General features: G+C 50.0%; 6 protein-coding genes across 6 annotated transcripts; 4 read left to right on the forward strand and 2 right to left on the reverse strand.

Moving 5' to 3' along the window:
- Positions 1-1,182: 1,182 nt before the first annotated feature.
- FIESC28_06520 (uncharacterized protein) lies at positions 1,183-3,067 on the forward strand (the record flags this gene model as incomplete). Its single annotated transcript, XM_031160664.1, has 3 exons — positions 1,183-2,255; positions 2,313-2,406; positions 2,462-3,067. 3 exons carry the CDS (start codon positions 1,183-1,185, stop codon positions 3,065-3,067), a joined length of 1,773 nt encoding a protein of 590 aa, XP_031015270.1.
- An 874-nt stretch (positions 3,068-3,941) lies between these two features.
- FIESC28_06521 (uncharacterized protein) lies at positions 3,942-5,698 on the forward strand (the record flags this gene model as incomplete). Its single annotated transcript, XM_031160665.1, has 2 exons — positions 3,942-4,073; positions 4,130-5,698. The coding sequence occupies 2 exons, from the start codon at positions 3,942-3,944 to the stop codon at positions 5,696-5,698; spliced, it is 1,701 nt and encodes a 566-aa protein (XP_031015271.1).
- Positions 5,699-6,132: 434 nt separating this feature from the next.
- Positions 6,133-8,904, reverse strand: FIESC28_06522 (uncharacterized protein; the record flags this gene model as incomplete). Its single annotated transcript, XM_031160666.1, has 3 exons — positions 6,133-6,630; positions 6,679-8,622; positions 8,674-8,904. The coding sequence occupies 3 exons, from the start codon at positions 8,902-8,904 to the stop codon at positions 6,133-6,135; spliced, it is 2,673 nt and encodes an 890-aa protein (XP_031015272.1).
- A 336-nt stretch (positions 8,905-9,240) lies between these two features.
- On the forward strand, positions 9,241-14,753 carry FIESC28_06523 (uncharacterized protein; the record flags this gene model as incomplete). Its single annotated transcript, XM_031160667.1, has 3 exons — positions 9,241-9,651; positions 9,704-14,119; positions 14,175-14,753. The coding sequence occupies 3 exons, from the start codon at positions 9,241-9,243 to the stop codon at positions 14,751-14,753; spliced, it is 5,406 nt and encodes a 1,801-aa protein (XP_031015273.1).
- Positions 14,754-15,851: 1,098 nt separating this feature from the next.
- FIESC28_06524 (uncharacterized protein) lies at positions 15,852-16,340 on the forward strand (the record flags this gene model as incomplete). The annotated part of the gene is made up of 2 exons (XM_031160668.1): positions 15,852-16,086; positions 16,144-16,340. The coding sequence occupies 2 exons, from the start codon at positions 15,852-15,854 to the stop codon at positions 16,338-16,340; spliced, it is 432 nt and encodes a 143-aa protein (XP_031015274.1).
- Positions 16,341-16,712: 372 nt separating this feature from the next.
- On the reverse strand, positions 16,713-18,542 carry FIESC28_06525 (uncharacterized protein; the record flags this gene model as incomplete). Its single annotated transcript, XM_031160669.1, has 1 exon — positions 16,713-18,542. One exon carries the CDS (start codon positions 18,540-18,542, stop codon positions 16,713-16,715), a length of 1,830 nt encoding a protein of 609 aa, XP_031015275.1.
- Positions 18,543-19,602: the final 1,060 nt, after the last annotated feature.

Below are 19,602 nucleotides of genomic sequence, written 5' to 3' on the forward strand. Positions count from 1 at the left end.
ACAAACTGTGGGAGTGGAGGAGGGCCGCTAGAACAAATCAAGGTGACCTCCCCTGTCAGCAGCTTTAGAACCCCTGTTTACGCCCCCGGTCCCGAGCGATTCGCTCTGTGCGAAATACGTGCCTATCGCCGCCACTCCACTGTTCTAATGTTTTTCTACTGCTGTACCTACTGAGCCAGGCCAAGGAACCTAAATGAACTCATCAAGCCCAACCTCCAGCTCCATTCATTCATAGACTAGGTTCAAGTTCCTTCTTCTTTTCACATCCTTCTCCTCCTCCGACTTTGACTCTGATTCTCTTTCTGTTTCATTGCTTTTCCTGTCATCTTGTCAATGTCGGAATCTGCGCCGGAATAGAATCCCTCCCTTCCCCGTCTGTCGCCTCTTTTTTTGTCTTTGCTTTGTTAACGTTAACCTGCGGAACGAACCATCGCCCCCCAAGTCTAGAACCGATCTGCAAGACATCAATCAATCACAAGAATTAAGCCAATTCAACTTCCCGTCCAACAATCGGATCTATTCGTATACATAAACGAGAGACCTCTTCCCTTTTTTCTCTCTCCGGCCTTCGTAAGCGGACTGATAGCCTGAGTAATATTAACTCTTGCAACGCCCCTACCGCCAGACTGTCTCGTCATAAGACCCTTTTTACCTCCCATAACCGTTCCCGTCGTATCGAATACGTTTTTGTTCCAACGCCAACCAAGTCTCTGTCTCAGCTGAGGTTTCAGTCACATCGCTGTCTTCAGTCAGAAAGAACCAAACCAAACACGATTTGAAGACAATAAGAAACAAGGCAAGACGAGACAAGATCAGACCAGACGACACTTGGTCAATCAACCAAAGCAAGGGCTAGATTGGAATTAAGCTTCGCCTCTTTCCACGTACAATTGCGCCGCATTCTGCTTCTCTCCCTTTCTCGGAAGCGCCTTGCCTTTACTTTTCCTTGGCTTCGGCTTAGAATTGCTCAAATACTATTGTCTTGCCATTTTGCATCTCCATTTGCAAATTTCTTCCTTCTTTCTCGCCTTTTTAGTTGCCTGAAAGTTGCCTACCTCTACCTACTACCTACACCCTTGCAGGCACCTACCTAAAACAGGTCCCTGTACATAACTCACCTGCTCATTATTTCCTTTTTTCCTGGCGTCTTTTTTGGCTGCCTGACTCTATCCCTCCCTCGTCATGTTTACTCAGCCAGTTGTTTCAACGCCTACGGGCCCTACACAGTCATCGTCTACTTCGACCTCGAGACCCAGTCGTCTCCGAGGTCTCAGCTACTTGCGCAACTATACACAAAACCATATTCTTTCGCGCGATAGTCACCACAGCTCTGGATCAGGCCCAGGCACTGGAACAGCAAGTGCACGCAGCACGTCCCCCAACCGACACGCCTCTAGCCTCACGCGATCTCTCAGCCATTCGCCTACCACGAGTGGACCATCCACTGGAGCCCAGGGCCAAAACAACAACCACTTGACCCTCGTCAGTTCGACACCCGATCCCGTGAGGAATTTGACATCAGCGGCCACCACAACTTCGATACCTGCGCTGCCACCTACTTCTGCACCTGCTTCTGCTGTTCCTGTCGCTGCCAATTCTTCTGCTGCATCCCCTATTGCGCCCGCACCTGGCTCTGTGGCTTCTTCCGACGTCAACGACCCCGCCAACGCTGCAATAGAATCATCGACTACCGCAGACCCTCAAACTGCTACCGCCGACATGAACCAAGATCAACCTACCATGACGAGATCACGATCGGGGACCACTGGCGAAGGGGGCTCATCGACCCCTGAGACTACACCGTCAATTCGACTTTCAGCCTACTACGATCCGCGATCTACACGCCCATCCCTGACATTTCCCCCCATTTCTAGGACTCTACCTACGGGTTCCGAGAAGATTCGAGTTGGTCGCTACTCGGAGCGCGACAGCCATTCCATGTCTAACATGCCTGGAAACCAGCCATCAGCCGCGCCCGTTGGTTTTAAGAGCAAGGTTGTCAGTCGCCGACACTGCGAATTTTGGTATGAGGATGGAAAATGGTATATCAAGGATGTCAAGAGCTCTTCCGGCACATTCTTGAATCATATTCGTCTGAGCCCACCTTCGCAAGAGAGTAAAGCGTTCCCGGTCAACGATGGCGATATCGTGCAGCTCGGAATTGACTTCAAGGGAGGAGAGGAAATGATCTTTCGATGCGTCAAGATGCGCCTCGAACTTAACCGTGGATGGCAAAATAAGCTTAATACTTTTAAGTAAGTCAACACCTCGCCGTTTTTGCTCATGCTGTTGAATGCTGACCGATTGCAAAGTATGGCTGCGCACAAGAGACTGCAGACGATGGCTTCCAGTGGAGTCGCTGGTACCAGCTCTCAAGATTGCTCCATTTGTCTGAGCTCTATTGCTGTAAGATTTCGGTCAATGAAAGATGCTGGTTCATGTTACTGACAATATTTCACAGCCCTGCCAGTCTTTATTCGTGGCACCTTGCTCGCACACATGGCATTTCAAGTGTGTGCGATCACTACTCAACTCGCCTCAATATCCGATTTTTATATGCCCCAACTGCCGTGCCGGTGCCGATCTGGAAGCCGATGTCGACGAACTGGCTGAAGAATGGCAACAAATGAAGAACGAAGCTGAAGCCGAAGCCTCGACACCAGCACAAGTTGATACTGAGCCAGAGACAGATACAGCACCTCCCGCAGCTGATTCTGGAATATCGACACCCGAGCGATCGAACACAGTCGACAGCGATCATATGGACCTTACAGTCAACATCACGCCCGAGACTCCGCAAAGAAACGAAGTCAACCATGCTGTCTCCGAGCCTTTGCCTATCAGATCAGTCTCAGGTGCCCGAAGCAGTCGTCTCGGCGACAGTCGAACGCCATCTCCCCCAGGCGGCGCCGAGGGACCAATTACTCCCCGAAATAATGTCGGACCCTGGGTTTTTGATGGCAGTGCCGGCCGTACAGTCAGCGCCACAGAAGGCGAGATGACCAGCATAGACGCCGCAGCACAGCCAGAGGCGAGCGACAATGATACCACAGTTCGCCCACAATAGAGTGCATTGCTCAAAAGTACTTTGCACTTAGGGGCTGCTTGATTGGTGTTCGATCATGAGGTGGCATGTGAAGAAATACTTTTACATATATAAATGGCGTTCTGTTGGTTTGTCCTGACTTTCATGGCAGCAGAGGCGTTTATGGAGTTCTTTTTATATACAACCACCTGTAGTAGAAGACAGTGTGGGACTTGATTACGCATTTTTGTGCACAGCGTTGTTTGTTCAATTCGATCTCGAGCGACATATGGAGGAGATTTAGACAGGGTAGTGAGTGAAGCGAAGGTTTATAGTGCAGGATGCAACTGGCCGAGACAAGAGTCCATGAGTAGGAGTTAATGAATAGACTTGCCTATCATGAGTGAACTACTGTATAAATTGCGATATTGCGCTTGCATAAGTCACGACACCTGCAATCTATCTATTGGTATCATGGCTGGGAGTCATGATGAACTCATGGGATAAACTTTGTTTGAACTGAAGACGGAGATGTTATGCTTCATTCCTGTGTTTCCACCAGGACCCTGTATTCAGTATTTCCGAATGACGTTTCGAAGAATGTAACAAAGTCTCAGTACTTCTATTAACTTTCTATCATTGAATTTAAACTGGTTTTGCTGCCTTTGTCCAGATTGCCTTGCATACAAGACATTATGTCATCATGCCCGCTGCTCCCGGCACCGAGATGATCCGGCCTAATCGCCGAGTGCGGGCGGACAGGGCCAGGGTGCGTGCTAAATTTCGACGGCTTTAGTCAGTCGCAAACTCATTCGCCAGCGACGATACCTTCAAGCAAGCATTTGTTGGAAATTGGGTTAGAAATTTTAGTATTTCACCTCTTTTTTTCTTTTCTCAGTTGGCGTACCATACCATAATGCTTCGTCAATTCAGCGCTGGCTTGCCTACAAAGGCTCGGGCCTCGTGCTCGAAAGTCTTGGGCCAGGCTTCCAAGCTCTCGTCGGCGCGGAGGTCTATGGCTACTGTTAAGGTCAAGGGCATTGAAAAGGTATGTTCGGAAAGACTCTACCATGCGTGAATGCTTTTGCTAAAAATAATAAAAAGGACCCTACAGAATTGGACCGAGTCACAACACTTCCCAACGGCCTACGAGTTGCGTCAGAAGCCCTTCCCGGATCCTTTGCCGGCGTAGGCGTTTATATCGAAGGTGGCTCACGATTCGAAAACAATTCCCTCCGCGGTGTATCTCATATTATGGACCGCCTCGCTTTCAAGTCCACATCAAAGCGTTCCGCAGACGATATGCTCGAGCAGGTCGAAGCTCTGGGAGGAAACATCCAGTGTGCCTCATCGCGAGAGAGCATGATGTACCAAGCCGCTACCTTCAACAACGCCGTTCCGCCAACTATCGAACTCCTCGCCGAGACGATCCGCGACCCTCAGATTACCGACTTGGAAGTCGCAGAGCAGATTGAGACAGCACGATATGAGATTCGAGAGATCTGGAGCAAGCCTGAGCTTATCTTGCCCGAGTTGGTGCACACTGCTGCGTTTAAGGACAACACACTTGGAAACCCGCTGCTGTGCCCGGAGGAGAGATTAGGTGCTATCGATAGAAACACCGTTATGGCGTACCGGGATCTCTTTTACCGACCCGAGAGAATGGTTGTCGCATATGCTGGAGTTGAGCACGGCGAGGCTGTCCGACTGACAGAAAAGTTCTTCGGCGATATGCAAAAGGGCACAAAGCAGATCTCGGAAACGACCGGTTCAGAGACGAGCGAGAGCGAACTCTCAGATAGCGAAACCAGCGCATCTTCCGCCTCTTCATCACCGCAACAATCATCCGGTCTTCTTTCACGATTCTTCAAGAACACACCCCCCGCTTCTCAAAACCTTAACAATCTCCCCTCTTCAAACGATATCACACGTCCCTCCAAGTATACGGGTGGCTTCCTCTCACTTCCCGCTCAACCACCTAACCTGAGCGGTCTTCCTACTTTTACACATATCCACCTCGCCTTCGAAGGTCTTCCCGTGGCTTCCGACGACATCTACGCCCTCGCCACTCTCCAAACTCTCCTCGGTGGTGGCGGTTCTTTCTCTGCTGGTGGACCTGGCAAGGGCATGTACTCTCGTCTATACACCAATGTTCTGAACCAGCACGGTTGGGTCGAGTCATGCATGGCTTTCAACCACTCCTATACCGATTCTGGTCTTTTCGGTATCTCAGCAAGCTGCTTGCCCGGTCGAACAGCAGCTATGCTCGACGTCATGTGCCAGGAGCTCCGCGCCCTTACTCTAACAACAGGCTTCTCACGCCTGCAGGAGACCGAGGTTGCCCGTGCGAAGAACCAATTGCGGTCCAGTCTTCTCATGAACCTCGAGAGCCGCATGGTTGAGCTCGAGGATCTCGGCCGTTCTATCCAAGTCCACGGCCGTAAGATTCCTGTTAAGGATATGTGCCGTCGCATCGAGAACCTTACAGTGGATGACCTCCGCCGTGTGGCCACTATGATTGTCGGTGGCCAGGTCAAGAACCCCGGCGGTGGAAGCGGTGCTCCTACCGTGGTGCTGCAGGAGGCCCAGGCCTATGGTGTGAGCAGCCACACCATGAGCTGGGATCAGATCCAAGACCGCATCGACAGCTGGAAGCTTGGCAGCTCGTCGTAGATTTGGTGATATTACGCCAAGAGATGATGTGCTGGTCACTTGCATGATGTCCTCCAGTAAGGAGTTGTATAATAGAGTGGGATATCTTGTAAAGCATATACCGGACATTGTGTTGTAGCGTTATGAGGGATAGGAAGGCAATGATGATCGGGAGAACATGTATTATATGAGCCCACGCGATTACTCTACTAGACTAAAAATCAAAGTATACCAGTATAAAACGTAGATAAATGAAAAAGCAAAAGTCTCCAATGTATATTATTCTCTATACAAAGTCTTGCTACCAAAGAACTCCTAATTGTATTGTTCTCCATCCATTCTGGGTATGAATTGCGCCATCGTAATCCGCTATATGCCTAATTGCTTGCCACTCGAATTCTGTCATGTCTAATGCCGTGTAAACACCAATCATAATATTGTCCAAATTCAATAAATCAAAGTTTAGATCGTACAGCCTCAAGGCGATACTTGACGTCCTTAAGGGCCTTATTGGTAGGCTTCCAATCGTCGAACTGTTTAAGCAACTCGTCCGCTTCACTGCTTAACTCAGTACGTACGAAATTCTCTTCTAAGATGCCGCGCATGATCCAGGGCAAGACATATGGGTTCTGAGACGTCAATGGCCCATTGCGTGGAGAGATGGTACATGGTGCTGGCGCTGGACCAGCAGGCGCTGTTTCAAGAGCGTGTGCAATTGCGAGATCGTACACTGCATCATCGAAGTATAGACGAGAATGGCCGGCACCGGAGTAAAGGGAGCCAGCAAGGGGGACGGACAGTTCGCGAATCAATCCATGGTCGGAAACACCAAGGTTGCGAAGCTTGAGAGCAAATCCGACAAGATGAGCGATGAAGTCAGGGGCGTGAACTCGTCCGTCGATAAAAACAGCTCGGTAGATGTAGGGATGGTTTGCAGGTGAGTAGACCGCGGACTACATATGTTAGCTGGGTTGGAGATACATGCAATGGGCGAAACTTACCTCCATCGGCACGAGCTGGTCGTCAATACTGCCAATGAATGTCACACGAGCCCCGTAGTCCACTACACGCTTCAGAGCGTTCTCAAAACGCTTGGAGTTATCACTCTCAGCGTTTCCAAATTCCCATAGCTCAGCAGCAGAGCCCATAAGTAGGCTAGACTTGTAGTCGGGAAACGGTCCCAGCGCAACTCCAGCCATAGCACAGACACCGACTTTGGCGTTGGTAATGATGCCGAGATCAATGAGCTTCTCGAGCAACATGATACTAACTGGAACCCCCTGCGAGTGGCATGCAATTAGAACAAGATCAGCCTTGCGGATATGATCAATCCAGTTAAGCATGAGCTTCCAGAGATTGTCCACGCGATCCTGGATCTTTCCTTCTCCCTCAAGAGCGACCTTCTCGATTTCACAATCACCACAGCCGTGAGATTCAGCCCATCTTCGAATCCCCTCAGCTCCAAGAGCAGCGAAGCGTAATGATGTACCTGTTGGCTGTCCAATCATGGGGCGCAAGTATGTTGCTGGGAACAGTCCATGAACGCCAATTGCAATGGCCTTTTTGATCTTTGGAGGTTTGTCCACTCGAAAGACATGGTTGGGAGGGGCTTGCTGTGTGCGAAGCAGAAGCTGTGTTAGCTGCTTGACGATGGATGGGTTGTCCTTCATGTGGTAAGTACTGGAGAAGGACGGCAGGAGAAGGTTGCCACCGGATAGTTTGGTAGATGCCTCTGATTCAGCGATGGATTGATCAGAAGAAGCAATCTTGGCTGGCGTCTTATCGGCATCTTGCGTAGGGGTCCCTATTCTGGTAGGAGTTGATGCCCCAGATGCTGAGGGTGACGCATGGTCCAGATCCATTGACTGTGGCCTGGCACGCTTGTTCTTCTTCTTCATCCATCGGGATTTGACTGGCGTCGGCGTGTCCTTCGTTTTTGAGTCTTCTGAGCCACTACCCTTTGTCGGTGACACCTCACTCTCTGCCATAGGTCGAGGATGGGTTTCTGACCCTTCCCCCATTACCGCCACTTCTCCATCTTCCGCTGGAGGTTGGCTTTGTTTCGTTTTTGGTGATTCTCTAGACCAAAAAGCCCAGGTGGAACCACTCTTGGGGGTTGACTCATTCTGTTTGGCGGGAGGAGAAGAGTCAGTCATGGCAACGTCTTCTGAGGGCGGTTTTGCGCTTGTTTCTTCTTGCTGCTGTTGGTTGTTTGTGCTATTCTCCGGAACTTTGGCAGGTTCGCTCAAAGGGTACAAATATCGAAACCAAGAAGTGGTTTGTGGTTCTTCAGCGTTTTTGGGAGAGGGCATCTGTTCTGGGGGTTCAGCCTGAGCTGGTGGAGTGACAGGTCGGGGAGTGTCAGCTTCCTTTGTAGTCTCCTCAATCTCAGTCGTCTGGGTACTTGTATCGGGCACTGGTGTTGTCTGGGTCTCCGTGAAAGGAGTTCTGGACCACCATCCTAGCCATCCTGACGAAGTTGCTGGCAGATGCTGAGCTTCATTTTGTGGTATGGTCGCTGCGGGTCGTATGTCAGCCTGAGATTTAGGCTGGGCATCACCGATCTCAGATTCCTGCGGTTTATGCGTTGTTGTTTCTGCGATCCCTGCGTTTTCTGATGGCTCTTGGCTTTCCATGATCTTGGATGACTCTCTAGATTGTTTAACATTTGGTTGAACTTGACTTTGCGATTTATTTTGCGCATCTTCTTCAGTCATCGTTACATCGGATTTGTTTTCTTTAATTTTCGGCATCGTCTTGATCGTATCGGTCGTACTTAGAATACTGGCGTTGTCGTCGCTCTTTTTCGCCTCGTACCGACTCAGATCGGGGGATTTATTGGATTTTACTGTCCCTCCAAAGATATTTTCTTTCGCGACGGAGGTAGATGCCGAGGCTTTAGGAACTCGTGGCCAGGAGCCGTACCAACTCCTCGGCCTTGGGGCCTGTATTTGTGTTAGATTGGAATCAAGTTGAATGAGAACCAGAATTCCTACGTCTTTGGTACTTCTTCGCGCTATAGCATCAGAGTCGCCCATGATCTGTTGCTCTGATGGCACCTCTGAGTTGGTGTTTTGATCTGTCTCTGCTGCAGGTGACGCCTGAGATGCCTGTGATTGTGACGTAGGGGTCTGTGTCTGTATTGTTGAGGTGCTGACCAGGGTCTGCGCGTCGTCCTTGATGGTCATTTCCTCAGAATTCGGCCTGGCCTTTTTTCTAGGAAACATATTGAGTTACGGTTCGCGTTACAGTTCACTCAATTCATAAACTTGTTTGAAATCTTTCATGTTTGTTATTGCTTTATCAAAGAGCTAATCTCTCATAGTGCCCGTCATGTGTTGATCCAACGTGCCTAGACTTCCATGGATGCTTCTGAGGGCCCCGCCGTAATCCGGACTAAGAAGGGACTGCGTTTGAGTGGAGCCTAGTTTGGTCCGGGACAAGAGCTCCATAGTTTTTTTCTGTTATCGATAAGCAAAAGGTAAAGAAAAATTTCGACCCAGCTGTATACAACTTAGACAGTGAAAGACAGAGCAGTTGGTGATGCGCCAACGTCTGTCATAATGAGCAACCTCAAGAGAAAGGACGCCCCTGGCGGCAATCCCCCTTCAAAATCAGCAAAGAATACAAAAGAAGCCCGACCTACAACAAAAGAAAAAGTCGGCAAAGATGCGAAGCCCGCTCCCAAGAAGAGCGCTGAGGCGCCTGAGAAGGCTCCCGTTGTCTCCATCTTGAAGGAGGAGGAACCAATGTTCCCTCGAGGTGGCGCCAGCATTCTCACTCCTCTCGAGCAGAAGAAGATCCAGATCGAAGCCAAGGCTGATGCTATGCGCGACGAGGAATTCAACACTGCTAGCAAAGACCAAAAGAAGAAGAAGCGCAAGACCGCTCTGAAGAGCGACAAGAAGCCAAGCAAGAAGAATGGAGACGAGGAGGAGGAACAAGCAGTGCGAGTTGAGAGTCTCAGCTTCAAGGTAAGCTGCCCAATTAGTATCGCATTCACGTCGGTCGCTGACTTTGATTTAGAAACTGGTCAAGGGATCTCTTGTCCTCGCGCAGGTCACACGAATTAACAACCTCGAAGTCGAAGTCGCATTACCAAACAACCTTACCGGTCACATCTCAATTGTTGCCATCTCTCCCCAATTGACTGAACGTCTCGAGAAAGAGACCGCTGACAAGGAAGATGACGATGAGGAGGAAGCCGAAGACGACGAGGGTATCGATCTGAAGTCAATCTTTGCTATCGGGCAGTACCTCCGAGCCTACGTGGTGTCCACTGTTGAGGAGTCTACCACCGGTGGAAAGGGCAAGCGACGCATCGAACTCTCTCTGCGACCCAGTGAGGCCAACAGTGGTCTGGACAAGGACGACGTCGTTCCCAACGCTACTGTTATGGCATCAGTTGTCAGTGTCGAGGACCGTGGTTTCGTGATGGATACTGGTGTTGAGAATCTCGGTGGTTTCTTGTCCCGAAACGAGGTCGATAAGAACATTGACGAAAAGAGATTGCAGCCCGGTTCTGTATTCCTGTGCCAGGTTGTCAGCAAGGGCGCCAACGGCAAGATGGCACAGCTTTCGCTTCAGCAGAAGAAGATTGGCAACCCCAAGAATCTCCCAGCCGACGCAACCACCATTAACACTTTCCTTCCTGGTACCATGGCCGACGTCCTCGTCTCTAATACCGATCGACGAGGTCTATCTGGAAAGCTTTTGGGTCACCTTGATGTGACAGCCGATATCATCCACTCTGGTGTTGGTCCAGCTGGTGTGAGCTTGGATACAGCCTACAAGGTTGGTTCAAGAGCTAAAGCTCGTGTTATCTGCAACTTCCCAGGTGCCAGAGAGCCCAAGCTTGGTATCTCTCTTCTTCCCCACATCACCACTCTTGAGAAGAAGAGACCTACCAAGTCAACAGACTCAAAGAAGAACCCCACTCAAGTGCTACCTATCTCATCTCTGGTAGAGACTTGCACAGTTCGCCATGTTGAGCCCGATATTGGTCTGTTTGTTGATATCGGTATTCCTGGTCTTAGTGGATTCGTCCACATCTCCCGAGTCAAGGATGGCAAGGTTGAGGCACTTTACGAGTCGAGCGGTCCTTACAAGGCTGGCTCAGAGCACAAGGGTCGTGTCGTCGGCTACAATGAAGTCGACGGCCTGTTCCAAATATCTTTCGAACAGTCTGTTCTTGAGCAGCAATATCTTAGACTCGAGGATGTTCCCATCGGCGCTGTTGTGACATGCGAGATCGAGAAGGTTGTCGTTGACGAGAGAGGTGTTAGTGGTTTGATCGTCAAGGTGGCAGAAGGAATCAGTGGTTTCGTCCCTGAGCAGCATCTTTCTGATGTACGACTACAGCACCCCGAGAAGAAGTTTCGACAAGGCATGAAGGTCAAGGCTCGAGTCCTCTCTACCGATTTGATCAAGAAGCAGATGCGTCTCACCTTGAAGAAGACCCTCGTGAACTCTGAGGCTCCTGTTGTTAAGTCTTACGACGAAGTCACCGTTGGCATGCAGATTCCTGGTACCATCATCAAGGTCCTGTCATCCGGTGCCATCATCCAGTTCTTCGGCACTGTCCAAGGGTTCCTGCCTATCTCCGAGATGAGCGAGGCCTATATCAAGGATCCCAAGGAACACTTCCGACCTGGCCAGGTGGTCAGCATTCACGTTCTCGATGTCGAGGCTGAGGCTAGAAAGCTGGTCGTCTCTTGTAAAGACCCTTCTGCTTTCGGTCTGGATAAGCAGAACGCTCTCAAGAAGCTCCAGCTTGGCAACACTGTCTCCGCCAAGGTTACACAGAAGACTGAAGATGAAGTGTTTGTCGAGCTCGTTGATTCTCAGCTTAAGGCCACCCTACCTGTTGGTCATCTGACTGACAAATCCAACTCCAAGAACCAATATGCTCTCAAGCGTATTGCCGTTGGGCAGACTCTTTCTGATCTGGTCATTATTGAGAAGGACGACAACCGACGTGTTATCGTCCTTAGCCACAAGCCCAGCCTTGTCAGCGCCTCAAAGGACAGAACTCTTCTTACTAGTTTCGAGAAGGCTAAGGAAGGCAAGATCGTTGCTGGCTTTGTTAGAAACATCACCGTTACGGCTATATTCGTCCAGTTTGCTGGAACCCTGACTGCTCTCCTTCCTAAGAGCCGACTAGCTGCCGACGTCCAGGAGCAACCTGACTTTGGCATGCATAAGCACCAGTCAATTGAAGTCAAGATCATTTCCGTCATTCCTGATCACCAGCGTATTGTAGTTGCCCCCGCTGACTACGATGAATCCGCTGAGCTGGACAAGAAGAGCAAGGCTAACGACAAGCCTGCTGCTTCGGACGACATCAAGTTCGGAACCATCGCAAAGGCAAAGGTCACCTCTATCAAGGATACACAGCTCAACGTTCAACTCGCCGACAGCAAGGTTCAGGGTCGCATTGACGTTTCTCAAATCTTTGACAAGTGGGAAGACATTCCTGACCCTAAGGATCCCCTCGACAAGTACAACAAGCACCAGAATATCTCTGTCCGTGTGATGGGAGTCCACAATGCCAAGGATCACCGATTCTTGCCATTTTCTCACCGTTCGCTGCACTCTGTGCTTGAACTTACCGCTAAGCCTAGCGACATCGAGGCCAAGACTCTCGAGCCCCTCTCCCTCGAGAAGCTCAAGGTTGGTGACACACATGTCGCCTTTGTCAACAATGCTAGTCCCAAGCACCTCTGGGTCAACCTCTCCCCTTCAGTTCGTGGTAGAATCCCCGCCATGGAGGCGTCAGATGACTTGTCACAGCTCAACGATCTGGAGACGAACTTCCCCGTTGGTTCTGCCTTGAAGGTCAGAGTGACAGGCGTGGATGCCCGCAACAACCGTCTCGACCTTTCAGCTCGTTCGTCTAACTCATCTGAGGCTGTTTCCTGGAATGCTCTCAAGCAGAATATGGTTCTTCCCGGACGCATTACCAAGGTCAACGAGCGCCAGGTCCTGGTCAAGCTTAGTGAGCTTGTCTCGGGTCCCGTCCACCTCCCTGATATGGCCGACGACTTCGATACCATTAACACTCTTGAGCAGAAGAAGGGTGATATCGTCCGTGTTTCTGTCGTCGAGCTGGACTCAAGTAACAAGAGACTTCGCCTTTCCACCCGTCCTTCTCGTATCATGAGTTCAACCCTCCCAGTCAAGGACAAGGAAATCAGCGACGTGTCCCAGCTCGATGCCGGTGACATTGTTCGAGGATTTGTCAAGAACGTCTCAGATAAGGGATTGTTCATCCTTCTTGGAGGACAGGTCACTGCCCTGGTAAAGATCTCTAATCTGTCAGACCGTTATCTGAAGGAATGGAAGGATAACTTCCAGGTTGATCAGCTTGTTAAGGGTCGCATCATCTCCGCTGACAAGCAGACTCGGCAAGTTGAGATGAGCTTGAAGTCTTCGGTTGTTGACGAAGACTACACTCCTCCTACAAGATACACTGATCTTAAGGAGGGTCAAGTTGTCACAGGCAAGGTCCGCAAGGTCGAAGAGTTTGGTGCTTTCATCTTAATCGACGACTCCGACAATGTCAGTGGTCTCTGCCATCGTAGTCAAATGGCTGAGCAGCCTGTTAAGGATGCCACAAAGCTTTACAAGGAAGGCGATGCTGTCAAGGCTCGTGTCCTATCGGTTGATGCTCAGAAGCGACGTGTCACATTTGGCTTGAAGCCTTCGCTATTTGAGGATGTCGACACCGACATGGACGACTCTGACGCGGGTGTTGGCCTTGAGGATGACAGCGATGATGACGATGTTGAAATGGACGACACTGAAGCTATTCTTAAGATTCTCGGAACAGACAACGCTGGCGACTCAGACTCAGAGGACGAGGACGAGGACGAGGACGATGATAACGAGGAAGACGAAGATGATGAAGATAGCGATGAGGACGTCGAGATGGAGGATCAACCAGCCAAGAAGTCCAAGGGTCTCGGTGCTGGCAAGAAGTCGGAGTGGTCTGCTGATCCCTTCGATGAGCCAGAGTCTGAGTCAGAGGAACAGCCAAAGGACGCCGAAAAGACCAAGAAGAAGAAGCGAAGCAGAGACGAGATCCAAATTGACCGAACTGCTGAGCTCGACGCCAACGGTCCCCAGACCTCTAGCGACTACGAGCGATTGTTGCTTGGACAGCCTGACTCCTCAGAACTGTGGATTGCTTACATGGCTTTCCAGATGCAAGTCTCTGAGCTTTCCAAGGCCCGAGAGGTTGCTGAGCGAGCCATCAAGACCATCAACATCCGTGAGGAGACCGAGAAGCTCAACGTCTGGGTCGCTTACCTCAACTTGGAGGTTGCCTACGGAACCAAGCAGACTGTGGAGGAGGTGTTCAAGCGGGCTTGCCAATACAACGACCAACAGGAAGTCCACGAGCGACTGGCCAGTATCTACATCCAGTCTGAGAAGCTCAAGGTAAGCTACTCCATAAGTATATCACGCGAAGTTGCAGTCACTAACTCATTAACAGGATGCTGAAGCCTTGTTCGAGACAATGGTCAAGAAGTTTGGCGCCAAGTCTCCCAGCGTCTGGCTCAACTACGCCCACTTCTTGCACGTTACCAGAAATAACCCTGCTGGAGCTCGTGCTCTTCTTCCCAGAGCTGCACAGCAACTCGGCCAGTCTCAGCACCAAAACTCCAAGAACAGCGAAATCCAACAAAACCTTATGAGCCGCTTCGCCGCTCTGGAGTTCCGATCTCCTAACGGTGAGCCCGAGCGTGGACGTACCATGTTCGAGGCTCTTCTCGATAGCTACCCCAAGAAGGGTGATCTCTGGAACCAGCGTCTCGATCTCGAGCTTGGACTTTCAGAGCCTGATCCTACTGCCGTTCGCGATGTCTTCGACCACCGAACACGTGCTAAGGGCTTGAAGCCACAGCAGGCAGAGAAGTGGTTCAGACGCTGGGCTGATTGGGAGGAGAAGATGGACCCCAAGGGCAGAAGCAAGGTGATGGCTAAGGCTCAAGAGTGGGCGGCCAGCTTCAAGGCTAAGAAGGAGGCTGCTGCTGTTGCGGCGGCAGCTGAGGCGGATGAGATGGAAGAGTAGAAAGCTGTTTCCATCAAAGTTTCAATTAGGATACCATAATGTATAGGGCCTTCAAAAGTTACTACAAAGCATAGAGTCAATTTTAGCAAAACAAATTATCAAGAATAAGCGCTTGAGCTCCCGCGAAAATAGGTAGTTCAATGTGAGAAAATGGATGGTTACTTCGAAAAGATGATAACCATCAGCCAAGCCTCAACACGAGATGATATTCCCAATGAACCGGATATCGGCAAATGGGAATTGGCGAATGACGATAGAAAATGATACATGCCGGTGGTATAGGTCAGGTCAGGTCAAGAAACTTGCATATGTACAGCTCAGGGATTACTCCTATGTAAAAGGTGGTTCTGTGGTACTTTGCTATCCACCAACAACGCGCCACGAAAGAAGTCACTAGGGTCTCGGCATAGCGGATTCATGCGTCATCCTGGTCTGAGCAGTTTAGCTGACTTAGCTGAATTACTGTGATCAACTCACGATTGCCTAATTCTGTTATAAATGTTTATGGCGGAGTAAACAGTGTTGATCACTTCGTATCGAACGATACTAGTTTGTTTAAGAGTTGGGGAAACATCGCAACGTTGCTTCGATTTCGATCTACCTCTCTATGAAGACCGCCGCTAGTCACAAGACCCTTATGACGTTCTGTGAGAAAAGGAATATTCTAATGCAGCCACAAAGAAGACATACACTTAGTTAGGTCTCACTAGTAGTCACTACGGATAGTGATTGTTAACTCTGAGGCCGTCAGATTCTGCCCTTACAGCGGAAGATTCGGGCTTAGATGGAGGGATCGGCAGTCGCAATTGGGGCGAGCTATGACGGGTGCCATGGTCTGTAAATAGATCCATCGTCTTCCCCGTTACATTGACCATGTAGTGGAGTTTTTTCTGTTTATGGTTTATGCGTTACTCTAGCAAGGCAATGAAGTCAAGGATAACGATGGGGATTATACCTCGAGTTGCATATATAAAGGGGACATTACTAGCTCATATAGATCCTACTCATTATCCTTCAACTCTCGACTGAACTCTACAACCCTCAACACAACTACAACTAAACCACTACCACCCAACTCAACCAAACAATACCGCCATCATGCGTTTCTCCATCGCTGCCGCTTCCGCCGCCCTCCTCGCTCTCGCTGAGGCTCGCATCAACGGTATCAAGGTCCCCAAGGAGATCAAGCGCGGTGAGGAGTTCGAAGCCATCATCACCCGTGAGGGCTACATCCAGAGCGTCCTCGACTCTTCTATCGTCTTCGGCTACGCTGCTGGTGACAGCTACCCTGGCGCCGTCGGCACACCCTTTGCCTCTATTCCTCTCGGATTCGGTAAGTTCTACTCTTCACTTACGAACTTTTCTCTTCAGTTCACTAACAGCAAAACAGAAAAGTCCAACAAGGCCGAGGACCTCACTGTCAAGCTTACCATCCCCGACAAGAACACTGTCATCCAGGATGGCGAGGGCATCCTTGCCGCCTCTCTCTTCAGCATCTACGGTTCTTCTGGAAGCCCTACCATCACCAACTACAACGTTACCGTCACTCTGGGCGACAAGACTAGCAGCGAGTACGTCGAGGCCTGAGGGTACTCAGTAAATGTGTCTCGCCTATAAAGTTTGATTACCCATCTTACGAGCCTCATGGTCATGAAACTTTGACGTGGTATTGGGGATGGAGACTGGATATGGGGACCCCATAAACAGGTTTCCTGCAATCACCGCCTTTTGCATATTCCAAGTATCTATTTAGCATGTTAGAACATACATAGATTTGATCTTTACGAACACTTGAATGAAAACCTGATTCATCAACATTACTTGTACAGTTGCAGTTGTGAAATGATGAACTACTGAAGCTCACCCTTAATCACCATCGGGAAGGCAACATGACAAAAATATAATTTAATCTGGCTAGGGTATCACTCTATGTAAAAAAGACATGCTCGATTAGCCTCCCTAATGCTTATGCTTATGCCCAAGTCTCTTGCTATGTACTGTCATATCACCATTGGCGCTGCCCCAAACACTGTCGCTCACCTTGGTGGGAATCTTGCGCCCTCGAAGGCGCTGGTCAATCAACCACATACCAACGACAAACTCTTGACGTCCCAATACACCTTCTCCTTTACGGTCGACCAAATCCCATACCTCTGCTAGCTCATCAACTGGTAGGCGCGAGCGCTTCCAGATCTCGCGAACGACCGTGTTAAGAACGTACTCGGAGGGTTCTCCGTTCATGGCTTCTTCAGGAGCGTTGGGTAGATCAAGAAGAAGCCCGCGATTTGAAGCCCACACTGCTTCGTATCGTTTCCGCTCACGGGGTGTGACTTCTTCTCTCCACTTCTTTCGAGAACCTTCATGGTGTGCATGTTTTCCCTTGTGGAGCTTCAGGCTTTTCTTTTTGTGACGGTCTGTGTCTTCTTCAACAGGTTTCGGCGGTTGCCGCAGTGTTTGCATCAGCCGAGGTGACTTTTGAGGTCGAGGCACTGGCGGAGCAAGACTACCTCCCGTGTGCTGTGGTGTTAGGCGAGCCGAAGCAAGCGACCCAGCGACAATTGCGCTGGTGAGAGATTCAAGTGGAAGACTTGTAGCTGATGAACTTTTAAAGTGGCCGCGTCTAAAATCTCGAGTTGGTGATGGCGGGTTACTACCCGTGAAATGCCGTTTAACAGAGTATACCGGGGGCGACTCTCGTACAGGCGACTGTACAGATGATGCAGAGACGAAAGTATCGTCTGAAGATACTGTAAGAGCCGATGTCGGTCGTGCCTCTGTAGGAGTCGGTGGTGTAGGCCTAGGTCGAGATAGTCGAGGTTCCAGTTGAGGAGCGGTCCGTTTTTGTGTGATGGTAAGTGGTCTATCCTGTAAGACACTCTTAGATTCAACTTGAGGTTTGTTTGTTCCCCTGGGTTGTGGTGGTGTCGGTGGCTGTTGCTTTTGTTCTATCCTGGGTCTGGGGCTACGTTTATGAGGATCTGGTGATGGTGGTGACAGAACTTGGGTTGCATGGCGAGTAATAATCTGAGGGGGTGTCTTCGGCCGTAGAACTGGTTTTGGAGGACGAGTTGGCTGAGGTGACAGTACCTCTGGAGCTGGTCTGCTTGGCGTCCGAGGCTCTGGTGTGAAAGGTCGAGGTTTCGGCTTAGGCTTAGGTTTCGGTCTCAAGTCCAACGAGCTTCTCTCTTCTGGGCGTGTGATTCGCTCTTCCGAGGTACTATAGTCCGATCCCTTCGGTGCTTTGATGGGAGTTCTCTTCGGGGAGTCGCGTTTGACAGGATCGCCTGTGCGACTCTGCTCAAACATGGAGATGAGTGACCCAGTGGGCGGAATAGAGCCCGAGTCAACTATCTCACCACTGCTTGATGAACCTCCAATACTCGTTCTCCTCCGCGGTGTTCGCGCTTTGGGACTTGGGCTAGCACTTCGACTGGCTGCCAGGGTAGCAGCGATGAAGCTAGCACTCTTAGGATCTGTCCTTCCGGCAGCCGTATTAGGATGCAGCTGACCCGGGCTGGCGCCCAACTGCTTCAACCTGGCAGCTATCGAGCCTCCATTTTGACCATATTGTTCAGCATCGATTGTGCTTCCGCCCGTGCTCTGCGTCCCGAGCCTCTTAGCAGGGCTTCGTGGGCGCCCAGCTGACGCAGCCGCGGTCAGCGCACCATTATTCTTCTTCTGCGGCGGCGGAGGAGCAGGTTTTTTGTTATTGTTGAAGGCGAGAGTTGCACCTCTTAGGGCTGCGGCGGCATCGGAAGAGCCCGTCGTATGGGCAGCGACGGGAGTCATCACCTTCAAGACGACATCGGATGGTTTAAGGAATGCGATATGAGGTCATTCAAAGAAAGCAGCGAAGAAAGCGAGGTCGAAAGGTGTTGCGCGTAAGAATACTGAGTCTGCAGATTAAGATAGGAGATATTATCAGGTTAAAAAGGAGAAGAAGAGATGGGGTTTGAAATCTGGAGGTTGGAGAAGAAATTAATCGTTTAGATCGAGGTCGAGGTTGAGGTTGAGATTACAGGGTTCACGTCAACCAACCTCTCGAGCTCAAGGTGTCGCGGCTGCCACGGAGGTCCCATTGACGCATGGTCCAGTGAAAGTGCATTCCAGGGACCCTTTTAGCGGGATGTTCCACCCTGTAGCACGCAGGTCTCGGGCCACTGAAGACGCTAGAGCTGCTCTGGGTTAAGCGGACATTAAACGGTTCATGTCTTGAGATGAGAAACCCCTGACTATCTTTGGAACTATCGAATTGTTACCAAGGAGACGGAATTTTTTCGATTCGCGAAATCTACTAAGCATTAATTCTGTACGGGGTCGAATGGAACATCCAGTCTCGCTACTAATAATCTCTTTGTTTGTCTTACGGCTATGCTGACCTCGATATGTGTTTTTGGAGCTGAGCTTGTGCTGACTAAGCATTATAGGCCAATCATTCCAAACTACCACTTATTTTATTGTCAATCGGCTTGATCAGCAAATCTATAGCCTATCAGACTATCAATCCACGACTCTAACTACAACTATATTCTTAGCGTCCTGGTGTGTCGTCTAGCCTGGGATGCTAAAAGTATCTCCGAAATGTATTGCGAGCTGAAGATACGGCGCAACCAGCTGATAAGTAAGTCAACTTTGATATGCAGTAACGTTGCCAATTAGCTGGAGCTTTATACGATACCGGTGGCGTTATCAGCCTTATGTCAAACTTAAATACCGGTACTGCCACAAGACATCGTGCAGAACAATAGGCTACTGATCTGTAAGATGATTCGCCAGGTTTCATCCCACTCAATTCTCTCTTTCGATTCAAACATTGTTCCAGTCAGTTGGTATGTATGTACAAAGTACT

Source organism: Fusarium coffeatum (assembly GCF_003316985.1).
Source record: "Fusarium coffeatum strain FIESC_28 chromosome Unknown BRIP53273_contig_140, whole genome shotgun sequence".
NCBI lineage: Eukaryota > Fungi > Ascomycota > Sordariomycetes > Hypocreales > Nectriaceae > Fusarium > Fusarium coffeatum.